General features: G+C 39.3%; 1 protein-coding gene across 1 annotated transcript in view; it reads right to left on the bottom strand.

Annotated features, from left to right (window-relative positions):
• LOC126253643 (uncharacterized) overlaps window positions 1-9,499 on the bottom strand; it is an 83,399-nt gene extending 73,900 nt beyond the window's left edge. Inside the window, exons 1-2 of the mRNA XM_049955146.1 lie at window positions 7,843-9,499; window positions 6,465-7,753 (exon numbers count right to left, since the gene is read on the bottom strand). Of these exons, the coding sequence (XP_049811103.1) occupies window positions 6,465-7,753; window positions 7,843-9,282 (2,729 nt within the window). The 5' untranslated portion in view covers window positions 9,283-9,499. The remainder of the gene's footprint in view (window positions 1-6,464; window positions 7,754-7,842) is intronic.
• Window positions 9,500-16,202: the final 6,703 nt, after the last annotated feature.

Here is a 16,202-nt window from a genome sequence, read left to right as displayed (position 1 = left end):
AACTGTGCATCGTTGTCAGAGAAGACACTAGTTAGTAGGTATACAGTTATTTTCTTGTTATGAGTTTCATAAAAGAAAACACTATCAGTTAAGGTTCTACTGTCTTCATCCACAAATATTGGAAAGTTTATTAATACGCAATCACCAAATGTGCAACACAAAGCACTGAACAATGCAATAATACTGCCTGGCAACAAACTTGGAAGAGAAACTCAGTACTAAATGTAAGATTGAAGATGACGGGTAAAGTGGAAATCGTCAACAGCAAGTACTGTGAGTTAATGGAACAAGTTCATTTCCGAACAAAAACTTGTCAACATTCCTAGTGTTTTACACATATTTTCCATGTAATATCGATAAAAAGATAAATGACAGTAAGAAATCAAACCAAATGTAATTACCCTATGATGAGTCACGAATCATTTATAAAAATTAAGTCTAATTCAAAACTATTCTGGTGATAGAAGCCAATGTCATTCAAAATGACAAAAATTTGGCCAAAATGTAGCAACATTCTTCAGGGAGCAATATAACTACATACGCCTAATTCTGACCAGGCACAACTCAACTGCCAATGTGTGTGTATTTGCTAGTGATTTAATTTATCTCAGGTAGAAATGGAAATGGTACATGCCAGGTGTACTGGTATTAAATGAGCGTTTTTTGTGAAAATGAGACACTAATTTTGAACTGAAAAGTAAAAACATTTTATTCAAAGTACTGACCATTGCTTTCTATACATTTGACCACCTTTCTGGCAGTTTGTGGGCACCACGCCAATAGAAATGTTCATCTTTTGAAGCAAACCAATCAGACACCCAATTTTCGACTTATTCGTAGGAATCGAAGTGTTCCTCAGCCAATGCGTGTCCCATTGATGAAAACAAATGGTAGTTGGAAGGGGCCAAGTCTGGTGAATACAGCGGGTGAGGTAGCAGCTCCCAGCCAAGTGTTTTGATTGTATCTTGAACCAATTTTGCTTTGTGTGCAGGTGCATTGTCGTGTAAAAAAATTATTTTGCCATGTCTTCTGGCCCATTCTGGTCTTTTTTCGATCAATGCATAGTTCAAATTGATCATTTGTTGTCTGTAGGGGTTAGTATTCACAGTTTCACCGGGTTTTAGAAGCTCATGATACACCACACCTTTCTGATCCCACCAAACACAGAGCATTGTCTTCTTGCTGAATCGATCTGGTTTTGCAGTCGATGTTGATGGCTGTTCCGAATTAACCCATGATTTTTCCCGTTTAGGATTCTTAAAGTAAATCCATTTTTCATCGCCAGTAACAATTCGATGCAAAATTGATTTGCTTTCATGTCTTTGAAGCAAAATTTGACATACAGTTTTTCGGTTTTCCATCTGTCTCATTCAATTCATGTGGCACCCGTTTTCCACACTTTTGGATCTTTCCCATAGCTTTCAAACGGTCAGAAATTGATTGTTGTGCAACATTTAGCATTGCTGCCATTTGCTTCTGACTGAAAGTATCATCTTCATCCAATATTGTTTCCAATTCGGCATCTTCGAACTCTCTTGGTGGTCTTCCATGTTCTTCATTTCTTACATCAAAATCATTATTTCTGAACCATTGAAACCATCTTTTGCATGTTGCTTCTGATAGAGCATGATCACCATATACCTTGACAAGCATTCCATGCAACTCTGCAGCACTTTTTTTCAAATGAAAACAAAAAATTAATGCTTTCCACAAATCATCACTTTCTGGTACAAAATTAGACATTGTTAAAACGATGAAAACATATGATGTTTGTTCCATGACTTGATGTATACTAAATATCTTTGGCAGATGTCATACCAAACAAACAAAAAATGTTCCAAAATATTTGTTCAAAATTAACACATGATGATGAGGCAATGAATAACCAACATGTTGAAGAAACTATTCTGGCAGTCATTGAGGGAACAGAGTGCAACCAACTGCAGATTGTGGCACACGTTGGAACAAATTATGCTAGTTGTCTGGGCTCTGAGGTCATTCTTGGGTCATTATGGCGACTGGCAGAGAAGGTTGAAAAGACCAGCCTTGCGTATGGAGCTTTAATAAAGCTCACAATTTGCAGCATTTTTCCACAGAACTGATTGTGGCCCTTTGGTTCTGAGTCCAGTGAAAGGACTGAACCAGAGACTTCGAAGGTTCTGTGACAAGCTAGGCTGTGACTTCTTGGGTTGCGCTGCGCAATAGGGTCGACAACTGTAGGGTCCCACTAAATAGGATGGGTGTGCACTACACATCAGAGGCTGCTACTCAAGTAGCTGACTGTGTGTAGGGTACACACAAAGGTATTTTAGATTAGGCAACTCTCCATCCCATCCAGATAATGACAGCTGAAGGAAACTCAGAAGTATCAGTGTACAATCAAAAGAAATTCCTCCCACAGGTGAAAGTATTAAAATCCTAATGGTAAGCTGCAAAAGTATTCGCAACAACGTGCACGAGTTTGAAGCACTCATGAAAAGCAGTGAAGCTCACATAATACTAGGTACAGAAAGCTGACTGAAACCTGAAATTGATAGTGAGATTTTTGGTGAAAATTTAAGTGTATATTGAAAGGACAGCCACATGGGAAATGGACTTTGTGCATTTGTCACAGTAGATAAAAATGGCAACAAACAGGTCTGATATCTCTGAGGATGTCCACATCGAACCAGATATCAATGACCATTACGTGGTTGTGGTAACAATGATTACCAAAGTACAAAGGACAATGAAAACAAGCAGAAAGTTATATATGTTCAGTAAACTAGAGAAAAAAAATCTGTAGTGTCATATCTCAAGGAGGAACTTGGCACTTCGAGCATAAGGCAGGAGCATGTAGAGGAACTCTGGCTCAAGTTTAAAAGAATTGTTGACGATGCATTGTATAGATATGTATCCCGTAGAACAGTTCATAATGGGAGGGTACCTCCGTGGTATACAGTCACTTTAAAGAAAGTTCTACGGAAACTGAGATTACTGCATAACAGGTGTAAAACAAAGTGTAGGGCTATAGCTAAGGAGATGCTGAATGGAACACATTTGGCTGTCAAGAAAGCAATGCATGATGCCTTCAATACTACCACGACAAAATAGTATTTAATGGTATTTCACAAAATTCTAGCCATATGTGAAGGCTGTTAACAGCACCAAAATAGCCGCTAGTGAATGAGACAGGAACTGAAACTGAGGGTAACAAAGCAAAAACCATTTTCAAATTTTCCTTTACAGCAGAAAACCTGTGAGAATGGCCCTCAAAACCCAGGAGAACTGCCCCAATTTAATCCTCGTACTGCTGAAGAGATGAATGAAGTAAGTATTTGTGTCAGTGGTGTTGAGAAATAGCTGAAATCGTTAAAATTGAACAAAATTCCAGGCCCCGATGGAACCAGTCAGATTCTATACTGAATTTGTGTCCCAGTTCTAACTGTAGTTTATTACAGATCCCTCAAACAAAAAACTGCGCCAAGTTCTTGAAAAAAGGCCCAGGCTGCACCCATCTACAAGAACAGTAGTAGAAGTGATCCACAACACTACTACCCAACGTCCTTGACATCAATTTATTGTAGAATCTTACACTGAAGAGCCAATGAAACTGGTACACCTCCCTAATATCATGTAGGGCCCCCACAAGCATGCAGAAGTGCCGCAACACGACAGAGCATGGACTCAACTAATGTCTGAAGTAGTGCTGGAGGGAATTGATACCATGAATATTACACGGCTGTCCATAAATCCCTAAGAGTATGACGAGGTGGAGATTTATTCTGAAAAGGACTTTGCAAGGCATACCACTTATGCTTCATAACATTCTGGCGAGTTTGGTGGCCAGTGAAAGTGTTTGAACTCAGAAGAGTGTTCCTGGATCCACTCTGTAGCAATTCTGGACCTGTGGGGTGTTGCATTGTCCTGCTGGAATTGCCCAAGTCTGTCGGAAAGCACAATGGACATGAATAGACGCAGGTGATCAGACAGGAAGCTTATGTATGTGTCATCTATCAAGAGTCGTATCTAGACGTATCAAGGGTCCCATATCACTCCAACTGCACACACACCACACCATTACAGAGCCTCCACCAGCTTGAACAGTCCCCTGCTGACATGCAGGGTCCATGGATTCATGAGGTTGTCTCCATGCCCATACACATCTATCTGCTTGATACAAGTTGAAACAAGACTCGTCCAACCATGAAACATGTTTCCAGTCATCAACAGTCCAATGTTGGTACTGATGGGTCCAGTTGAGGAGTAAAGCTGTCGTGCAGTCATCAAGGGTACACCAGTGGGCCTTCAGCTCCGAAAGCCCATGATTCACACGATGACACTTGTTGATAGCCCAGCACTGAAATCTCCAGTAATTTGCGGAAGGGATGTACTTTTGTCACGCTGAACGATTCTCTTCAATCATTGTTGGTCCCATGCTTCTAGGATCTGTTTCTGGCTGCAGCAATGTTGGAGATTTGATGTTTTACCGGATTCCTAATATACATGGTGCACTTGTGAAATGGTCATATGGGAAATCCCAACTTCATTGCTACCTCGGAGATGCTGTGTCCCATCGCTCGTGCACTGCAAACTATAACACCACATTCAAACTCCCTTAAATCTTGATAACCCACCACTGTAACAGCAGTAACCAATCTAACAACTGCACCCGACATTTGTTGTCTTATATAGGTGTTGCTGACCACAGTGCCGTGTTCTGCCTGTTTACATGTCTCTGTATTTGAATATACATGCCTATACCAGTTTCTTTGGCACTTCAACATAGAACATATTCTCATTTCAAACATAATGAGGTATCTTGAACAGAGTGACCTCCTCAATGCCAACCAGCATGGGTTTCGAAAACATCAATCATGTGAAACCGAACTCACGCTTTTCTCACATGACATACTAAAAGCCTTGCATCAAGGCACCCAGATAGATGAAGTGTTTATGGAGTACAGAAAAGCATTTGATTCAATACCTCACCTATGCTTATTGTCAAAAGTATGATCATATGGGGTATCGAGAGAAATCTGTGACTGGATTGAGGATTTTTTGGTAGGAGAGACACAGTATGTTATATCGGATGGAGGGTCACTGTCAGATGAAGTAACTTCAGATGTGTCCCAGAGAAGTGTGTTGGGACCTTTGTTGTTCATGTTGTATATTAATGACCTTGCAGACAATATTAACAGTAAAATCAGGCTTTTTGCAGATGATGCAGTTATCTATAATGAACTACTATCTGAGAAAGCTGCATAAATATTCAGTCAGATCTGATAAGATTTCAAAGTGGTGCAGAGATTTGCAAATTACTCTAAATGTTCAGAAATGTAAAATTGTGCACTTCTCAAAATGAAAAAATGTAGCACCATATGACTATAATGTCAATGAGTTTACTGTTGGATTCGGCCACTCATAAAAGTACCTGGGTGTGACACTTGTACGGATATGAAATGCAATGATCACATAGGTTCACTTTTGTCTAAAGCACGTGGTAGACATTGGTTTATTGGTAGAATACTTGGGAAGTGCAATCAGTCTACAAAAGAGATTGCTTACAAATCGCTCTTGCAATCCATCCTAGAATATTGCCCAAGTGTGTGGGACCTGTACCAGAGAAGACTAACAGGGGATATTGAACGCATACAGAGAAGGGCAGCACAAATGGTCACAAGTTTGTATAATCCTTGAGACAGTGTCAGAGAGGTACTGAAAGAACTGCACTGGAAGACTCTTGAAGACAGACATAAACCATCCCGAGAAAGCCTATTAAAGTTTCAACAACAAGCTTTAAATGATTACTCTAGGGGTATACTACAACCCCCCCCCCCCCCCCCTATGTATTGCTCACATAGGAATCATGACGTAAGATTTGAATAATTACTGCACTCATAAAGGAATTAAAACTATCATTCTTCCCACGCTCCATACATGAATGGAACAAGAAGAAACTCTAATAACTGATACAACGGAATGTGCCCTCTGCCATGCACCTCATGGTGGTTTGTAGACTATAGATGTAAACATGTGAGCATTTAGATTTATGGTATACCTGAACAACAGGTGCAGGCAATAAAAGTGCATAAATTACAATGAAGGCTGCAGGTTTTGAAAGTACTACAGATAACACAAATTAAACTGACAATTTTTTTTTGTTTCAACTTCAATACCATTTAGCCTTCTCTTTTTAAAATCTTTCATCTTCTATATTAAAATACCTTCAAGTTCTGAAATGTTTCAGTAGTAAGATTTCTCTCTTTTTAAGGATTTTTTTTAACAATACTGTCAAAGTAACCAGATATATGAAATAACTAAATGCAAGTGATGCTCTTCAACAGTTTTGAGCACTTCTTAAAATTTTACAGATCATTTAGACAATGAAGCAATTTCAGGTTGCAGAAAAAATTGTGGCATACACTTACTAAAGGAAATTACACCTGTAACATTTCTTTTTTTTAAGCAAATTCTTTGCTCACCTTTCCTTAAGAAGATTATTCTCCAGCTGCATCAGATGAACATTGCTTCCCTTGTCGGGTTCTGTATTGGAATTTGATCCTTTTCCACACGACTGGTCCGAAGTACTTGAGGTTTCTGCAACACTTTTGTGTTTAACACACTCAGAATTCAAGAGACTGCCCGCATTAAATTTTCTCTGCTCCACAGCAATTTTACGCATAGGGCCAGAAACTTGTGTAGCTATGTTACCCATTTGTTTTTTGCTTTCTACCGTGCTTTTCCTTTTTCTATAATCTTGTAACTTTGCACGAACAGCGGCTTCCAACTGTCTTGCTTCAAGTACAGTTCTGTTAAGTGCACTTTTATCATCCTTACGCTTTGGTTGATTTGCTTGAGACGAAGTGCTCTGTAGTACATCCTTTGGCACTTTCTGCATCATTGGTTGTTGCTTAGCTGGAACTGCTGATGTGGATGCTGAGACACTGAAGATCTCAGGAGAAGATTTATCAGTCCCTTTCTGCACACCACTTAAAGTTTTAGCAGCACTACTTAAAAGTTCTTTGTTTCCACCATTGTGAGAATTTTTGCTTTCTATTAAATTCTTAGATTTCAGGAGATTACCTGCAGAAGGTAATTCAACATTCTTATTTTTCAATGTAACTGAGCTATGTTGCATATCTAGAATTTTAGACTTGATGGAAAAGGTGCGCTCCATCTTTATGCTTTTAGGGCTATAGTTCATTGGAGGCTTTACAACTGGGGAAATGCTATTACTCCTGAGATCTGACTGCTCTATTACAGGAAGACTAGTACCTGTTCTCAAATTAGCATTTTGTGCATTTACTTTTATTCCTGAAGCTTCTACAATTCTAGTGCCACTGTCACTAATTTTTACATTTAATGAAAAATTTCTAAATTTATCAGCAATATTACGGTTAGGTGAACCTATTCTAGTGATTTCATTTGACGCAGTTCCTGCAACAGCCTTGATATTAGTTACACTTTGGCTTGTCTTCATTAATGTAGTATTCACCTGCTTTGAGACTGTACCTATTGTGCCATGACCTTGAGTTACCACAACTGGAGAAACCTTTGACATCATTACACTTTTGCCTCCAGGAGCAACATTCTTTCGTATTAATTTGTGAGTTGATTTCTTCACAGTCATAGTTTCCCCTTTTACTTCAGTACTGGAAAGCTGGAGTGAAGGCTTTGCAATAGTAGTTTGGAGTTGCCTTTGCTTCAAAGCTAGCTGCTCCTTCAAACGTCTATATTCTTCTTGTCGTGATGATGGAAGAAATCTAACAGCCTGTGAATAAAAAACACAACAAAAAAGATTTAGTGTAATTTCAAGGAAAATAAATACTTTTAATCAAAGCCATTTTAAATTTTACTTACCAAAGGAGTTGCAGTCAATGGGCTGTCCCTTATGGTAACAGTCCTGTCTTTTCGTTGCAAACCTGGCACCAGAGAATTATCTGCCACTGTATGAATTTGTATTGGAGTGTTTGCTGTTGCAACACATTTCACTTCTCCCATTCCACGTGCCTCTGCCTCTGATCTAGCCTGCTTCAGCAGTATGTCAAGACTCTCTTCAAATTCTTTAGCGGCAGGAACTACTTCAGTACCCAACGTACGACAAGCGAGTGGCCCCTCAACATGTAACAAGGCAGTGGGTTCTGAGTTTTGACTGTCTTCCTTGTAGCCGGAAACAGGAAATATTTCTGAGGACTGAGCAGAGTTCTGTAATTTACTGTTTGCATGTTCACTAATATGAACAACCCTATGTTCTCCACTGCTCACAGTTTGTTTGCCTCCATCATCTTCACCACTGTCTGTGTCCTCATCGAGGCGTATAACAAATCGTTCCACAGCTTTTCCTCCATCAAAAGGGATTATCTTTCTCTTGGTACTATTGCCCTTGCTTTCTGTCATTGCAACAGTTACTTGCAAAGAACCATTATTTGTTTGAGATCTCCGAACTGGTTTTCTGTAACTTACAAGCTCTTTCTGCTTTTTAAATCTATCTGAAGATCCTTGTTCCTGTCTATGACTGAGAGAGCTATATTTTCTCCTAGTAAATGCTGGTTTCAGACTGCGCTTGAAGGCCCCTCTTGTCCTCAGCGTAGAATTATGTACAGACTTAGCCACACTCTTCTCACGCTTCACAGATGGTAACTTTTTTGGAATTACTATTGCACTTTGTCTCGAAACAGGCTTCTGTGACTCGCTTTCACTGCCAATTTCTTTTTGCTTTGCTGCTCTAGACTTCTCGCATATACTTTCCAATAATTTAGTACGTAAAAGCTCTTCATTTTCATCTATACTGTCAACATGTCCCACCTCATCAAGCACTGTTAAGCAAATATTCTCAGGATACTCTGGTTCTGGGGAGGAAGTGGGGCCTACTTCATCCAAAACTATCATGGATGATAAATCCATTGGATCACCTTCACTTGTGTTATCTGATCTGACATCATTTAATCCAGTCTCCTCATCATGGTCCGCATCTGGCTTGGTGTGCACATCCACCTCAGTCACTTCCATTGTACCAAAAGGATGTTTCTGGAAGTTTACACTATCTGCCATCTCATTGTTTCCACCAACATCTACGCCTTGCTCTGCAATGTGAGGAGAAACTGGACCATCCTTCCGAGGATTTTCATCACCTATTTTCTCACTGACTTCCAGAACCATTGTCACTGGAGTCAGGTTACAGGAATTTGCAGGTGAATGGCAGTTACTTTTGTCAGGCATGTCTGGGCCTTCAACAGAAACATTTTTCAGATTGATTTCACAATTGCTGCTTTCAAGATTGGATTCCCTTACACTCAACATACTCGAGTTCTCTTGATTCAAAACATTGTGTAAAACAGGATTACACTCTCGTTTTTCTGAAGTGGAGACATCCACTGTTTCCCGTGAAGCATCTCTGACATTATCATCTTCCACCTGAAAATCTGTCAATACATCAGCACTTGAATTGGTTGATTCTTCACCTGGAGGTGGTGGTGGAGGAGGAACTGCAGTAGGTGGAGGAGGTGGTGGAGGTGGGGGTGGCAATGTTGGGGGTAGAGGAGGAACTGATGGTGGTGGTGGAGGGGGTGGAGGTGGGGGTGGTGGGGGTAAAGATAAAATAGCACCTTCAGAGAAAGAAGCTGGGTATAAGGCAGCACCTCCAATACTGTAATGCCCTTGTTCAGGGAATCTGTAGCCAGGGAATTGTTGTGACCATTGCAATTGATTCATATGAACAGCTTGTTCATTTTGAAGCATTAGCATGTCTGGGGCATCCTCCAGTGTCACAGACTCACAAACTGCAGGGGCAGGGCATACTGCCAAGTATCCCGTTCCTGGTGCTGTTAAACAGCTTCCATTAGATACAGGAGCTTCTGTGACACTATTTTTGCAGGTGACAAGCATATTTCTTTCACTTTTCCCTTCATCATCACTGTTGGATACATCCATATCAACAAGGGCTGTAGTTTCATCTGGCTCCTGCACTTTCTTCATGGTGCTTGAATTGAAATCAGGAGGTGGGTCAGGTGGAAGAGGAGGCAAATCTGACAAAATTTGGTGAGACAATTCTGAATGTTTGTTTGGCAATGTTTCAGGATAAAGTTCTGGTGAATTTAATGGACTTAATAGATCTGGAGACTTACTGTTTGGTGAAGTAGTTTTTCTCTGTTTAATTCTCAAGCCATGCTGCTTTCTAGCCATATGTTTCTTTAAATAAGCAGATCTCAGTGCCTCTAACCTCAACTGCAGGACTTCATCTTCTTCTCTTTTCGATCTGTCTTCTACACAACGCTGATCCTTATTTTTGCTGGAATGTAATGCTTCTAATCTTAATAGTATCAGATCTTCATCTTCCGGTAACAGATCCTGTGAAGCATTAACTGCATCTGTTGTGTCATGCTGTTCACTTCTTTGCTGTTGCTGCTGTTCACTCTCTTCCTGTTCTGCATTTTCTTCCACATGCAAGTGTCGTTCATTCTGCACACTATCTTCTTCATGAGAGCTCCCCATCACTCCATCACTGTCATTGGCTTTTGCAACTACTTCAAGTGTAGTCACTTCTTGGTGTAAGTTCTGGTTCCCCTCCACATATTTACTCTGGTGAGCAGCAATTTCTCCCTGCACACATTCAACCTGATGTGAACACACTTCCTCTTGTAAAGCTTCTTTCTGACACACGTTCCCTTGCTCCGACAAGCCCTCTTCCTGATGTCGACTACCCTCTTCCTCCACAAGTGTTTCCAATTGTAGCTGTCTCACTTCCTGTACATTCCCTCCAGTGTCTTCAGAATTCGTACAATCCTGGCTGTTCTCGTGTGCAATGCCCCCTTGCATCGTTAAACTGTCACATAATGGCAACTCTTCACATCTTTCCTGACTGGATACAACTCTATTCAGTTCTTGGGTTTTATCAGCATCATTAATAGATACTTGTGCCTCTTGAACCTCATCATCACTGTCATCCAAAGTGATGACTTCAGGTACTTTCTTTTCTACCTCAATTATTTCAATTTCTGGTGATTCACGATTTGCCGAGGAACTTCCTTCACCAGTGCATTCCTGAGCATCAACATTCTCTTTTTCAATTCCCTCTTCAGACTCTACACCTGGACTGTTGTCATTGGTGGATCCTCCTTCATGAGTAACATCAATACTGTACTTGGCAGCCATCATTGCAAGTATCCGCTTCCTCAGTGCACTTTCCACACAAGATTCTTCTCCAAGGTTCCCACTTCCAGTGGAATTACATGTGTTAGTTTCTGATGTAGTCTGCAAATTGTTTGGCTTGTCTGACGTCACGTGCTTCTTCGAATGAGTTTTCTTGGATTTCTTGTCACCATGTTCCTTACTTTTTTTACTATCAATAGAACTACTTTTTCGCCTAATATCTTCTTGATCTGATACAGGATCTGAAGTTGTCTGGCATTTCGAGTCAGCTAACTGATGTAGAGAGTGTCTATGCTTTTTCCGCGATGGCCATCTTCTTGCTACCTCAGTTCTTGCATGATGCCTGTTTTCCTTTTCTTGGGCATTACCTGGAAATTAGGAAAGATGTTCTTGCAAAAGGTACTACAACTAGTTCTTAAACAACAAAATGCCGAGACACACTTTTGATATAAAGAATTAGCTAAGCAGAAAATAAATTAAAATCTCTTGATATACAGGTTTTTAACAAGTAGAATTTCTATGTAAACATATGACATGAGCATTTTAGAGCAAGGAGAAGAAGATTAGCAGTCTCTCAAAAATATAATTAGAGAAAGCACAAGGTGTGTTTAGCCAAATCCAATCAAATGAATATCTGTGGCCTCTTATCAGCCATGATCTTTGTATGTCTTTGCTTTTATGTACTATTGTCTCTGCTCAGTCTCCGTAAGTCTACCTGCCAGCGTATATTTGCCACTGTGTCATTTCTCACACCATGCAACCTGAAGTCGTCCAATAAGGGGTACAGTAATATGTTTACTAGTGTTTCCAATACAAGTAGTTTACCGGCATTATCCACATACACAGAACTCTCAACAGATAACGGGCCAAGTTCAGGATACAACTATTAAAAACGAGAATTATCAAGTTCAACAAACGTACCAATGAAATATTTGGTTAATGTGTGGAAACTATGGATATTTCGCTTTTGTAATCAAAAATGTGAAAAATGTGATACAATGGCAAGCGAAGTAAATGAAGAGAGAGAAAATGGTCACAACCTACATGGAACTGATATTGTGAGTAGTAATGGATGAACTGGTTCATTATCATTAGCAGAATTACCAGAAAAATAATCTGCTATGATTATGGCCACTGAACATTCAGGAATTCCTATTACAACAGATGCAATTAAAAGGAAGCTTCTCAACATGGAAGTGCCTTTGGAGTGAGTAGTTTGCAACATAAACAAAAGTATTTTCACCGAAATGGGTCTTCTGCGCTATCATTTAGAAATAACACATTTTAAAAGTGCCTCAAGCAGTGAGATTAATGACATTGTACAAAACAGAACCTCGGATATCTTCATTGCAGGGATTTTATCCAGGTCTTTTGATAGAAGTGTATGGTATGTTGATTTGGACACTAGTGTGCATCCCACAGCAAATCAAAATTGGTTGAAGAATATAGTAAATGATGTTAGCGAGCATAAAATTGTGGCAGCGAATTAAATTCCAGTGCTGATTTAACAAAAGTTGTAGGAAAGACTTGCTATTATATCACAGTGAAAAATTAGGTTTGTTGTCCAACTGAAAGCAAATGTGTTGTCTGAGGAGGCTGACGGAACAAGGAAACTCAGTTGAATTTCTTAGTGATCATCTTAATATTTTTAACAAGAATCTAGAATCAGCTGCAACTGCAGGTTTTATTAATGGTGTTTATAAGCTGAACACTGAAAGAAGTAATTTGTTTGGAATGGTTCCTGCATCTTGTTGGCATACAAAGCTGAGCACTCAGTTGGAATCAAAGACTAGGTTATTTAAATGCACAGAATCTTACAAAAATGAAAGATGGTGCTGCTGCTGGAATGGTGTGTGAAGATGTTAACATCAGTATTAGTATGCAGAACTGTGTGGTATGTACTGAAGGCAAGCGAACAAAAGTGCCTTTTCCACACAAAGGAAAAAAAGCTCCACTAAGTTATGCATGCAAATCTCTGTGGACCAATGGAAGTTATGTCATTAAGCAGTGCAAATTATTTTCTCATTTTGAAGATGATTGCAGCTGAATGGGATTTGTGTGTTCCTTAAAGACAAAGGATGGCACTTGTGAAAACTTCAATAACTTCAGAAAAGTGGTTGAAAACCACCGGGAAAGGAAAATTAAAATAGTGAGGAGAGATAATGATGAAGAATTATGCCGTGTGAGTCTCTCCAATGTGTTGAAAAGTACCGGATTGTACAACAACAGACTAACAGTTATACACCAGAACAAAATTGTTCAGCAGAGGAGTTGAACAGAACTCTGGCAACAAAAGCAGAATGCATACTATTTATGGTCAAATTGATAAAATGTTTTGTTGTAGAGCCTGTTAATAGTTCAGTATATTTGTGCAAGAGGCCTGTAGATTCAAGATTAGGGAATAATATTTTATTCCTTATGAACTGTGGACAGGAAAGGAACTAAACATTAGGCATCTCGGGATAACTGGAGGCAAGGTCATGTTGCAGAGAGCAAAATAAGAAAAAGGTAAAAAATTATCTTAGTGGGATACAGCAATACCAAAAAAGGCTATAGGATTTATGATCCTGAAGCAAATAATGTAACGATAAGCAGAGATGTGACGACTGGAAAACAGAAATGAAGAAAACTGAAATACAGAATCATGAAGGAATCATGAGTTCAGTGGGAAATGATGCTTCAGAAGAAACTGAGTCAGAGAAAGAAACTGATCAAATACTTGTTCAACAAGAAGATGAAGTGAAGAAGATTACAAGATCAAAAAGGCAGTTCAAATGAAACAAGAGATATATTATGAGATTTATTTTTGTGCTATCTTAGACAGTTGATACCACAAAGGGGGCAATCACTCCGCGAATACAGGTTGCTACTAAGAGATTCCACTGTTCCTGTCAGCAACCAGTGACATCGGCTGTTGCCACCCAACCGCTGGCCACACGAGTGCTACACCCCCTGAGCTAGGCACTGCAAATCACCTGGATAAGAGGCCACCCGATTGCAGCTCTAGTCAGTTCTTGGCCAGTTGTCGAGTAGCTCCAGTTGTAGTGCAGTTGCAACTTCATCTATGAAAGCGGCACAGTCTTTTGATTTCTGCCTCAGAACCCAATCACCATCCTGCCAGGGCAAGACTATTTTTGGCGACAAGAGTATGTAATCAAAGAGTAAATGATGTTCTGAGCTGCTTGGGTTACAAACAGTATAGACTAGAACCTTGCTTGTTTTTGAAACATAGAATACAGGTTTCTTTGCTATCATAGCTTTTTATGTTACTGATTCTTTTACTTTATCAACTGACATGTGAGACTGAATTCTTGGAACATAAGTTTGGAATCAAAAGTAAAGAATTTAAGAATAGCTAAAAACTGTTTAGAGATGGAAATAAAATATGACAAGATTAATGAAATGTTGTCTTTAAGTCACGAGAAGAACACTCAGCAGCTGGAATGACTCAATATGACAGATCGTAAAACTGTAGAAGCTCCTACTGAAACTAAATCAGATTTTCTAAGGAAAAGAAAATAAGGTTGATAATGTTCCTTATCAAGCCCTAACAGGTAGTTTTATGTATGTCTCTACTTATAAGACCAGATATTTCTTTCAGTGTGAGCTATTTTAGTCAGTTTCTAATTCATAACTTTAACAAGTGTTGGCAATGTGCTAAGAGGAGACTGAGGATTACGGTCTGTAGTTTACAAACCGAGATTTAGTACTAGTGGTTTTGCATATGCAGTTTAAGCAAATTGTTCCTTGGACAGAAAAACACATACTGGTTTTATTTTTAAGTTGCATGGTTCTGTAGTTTCATGGCAAAGTGCTACGCAGAAGACTGTTGCTCTTTCTAGCAAAGGTGCTGAGTACCTGGTTCTTTCTGATACTTGTCATGATGTCATTTATTTAAGAAATTTATTACATTAACTGATAGGCTATGGCAAGTGACAATTTATTTCATGATAATCAGACTCCATTAAACTTATCTCTGGAACTTCAAATCATAAAATACTGAAGCATATTGATATTAGACATCACTAACTAAAGGAAGTTCTGTCTAACAAAGTTGTAAGGACAGTGTACTTACAAAGAAGTGATATGCCAGCAGACATAATGACAAAAGGATTAAGAAAAAAAATTATGAATTTAATAACTGTATCAGTCATGCTGTTTTTAAGAAAATCATTTTAATGTCTTGAAGTGGGGATGTTGAGTTTAGTATAAAGCACACAATCTTTGCCTGTCTTTGCTTTTATGTACCTGTGTCTTTGCTCACTCACAGGATGTGCCTACTTCACTGTCTACTTGCCAGTGTGTATCTACTATTGTGTCAAGTCTTGCCGTGTACCACCTGATGTTTAATAAAGTGTACAGTAGTATGTTTACCGGTGATCTCAATACAAGTAGTTTGCCATCAGTATCCATGTGTGTAGAACACAACAATCTGGCTATATATGAGGAAGGAACTATTCTGCCATTCACCTAAGTGAATGCAAGTGCCTTAATCACACCACTACTTCACTCAGTTCTTTAAGAGATAATACAGAAGGAAATTACTGCAGTAAAACGACTTGTAAGGCTCTGATCAGATAACATGTTGGCTGTCAATTTTGCCTGCGGTTTGTAACCAATTAATGCAGTCAAGTACGTTGAATTTTTTCCCCATTCAAATCACTTCCCAGGTAGATTTAAATATTCTCTGCTAACACAAGGAGGAGAAAGTAGATTAGTTGACAGGTAATGGCAAAAATTATTACATGTTCTCTATAAACAATAAATTAAATGCATAACAAGGGTCTGTTGCCAGAATGAAATTCTCACTCTGCAGTGGAGCGTTCATTGATATGAAACTTCCTGCCACATTAAAACTGTTTGCCAGACAAAGACTCAAACTCTAGACATTTGTCTTTTTCTGTGAAGTCTTCCACCAACTGAACTAACCAAGCACAACTCACAGCTTGGCTTTACACGCTTTAGTTCTGCCAATACCCCATCTCCCACCTTCCAAATTTCCTGGCACAGGTAAACTTGGAAGGACAGGTTGTGAGTTGTCCTTGGGTAACTGAGTTTTAGGTCGCCCTTGG

This window comes from Schistocerca nitens, chromosome 4 (assembly GCF_023898315.1).
Source record: "Schistocerca nitens isolate TAMUIC-IGC-003100 chromosome 4, iqSchNite1.1, whole genome shotgun sequence".
NCBI classification, from domain to species: Eukaryota; Metazoa; Arthropoda; class Insecta; order Orthoptera; family Acrididae; genus Schistocerca; species Schistocerca nitens.
The sequence above is the reverse complement of the archived record's forward strand: the minus strand, read 5'-3'. Positions and strand labels throughout refer to the sequence as shown.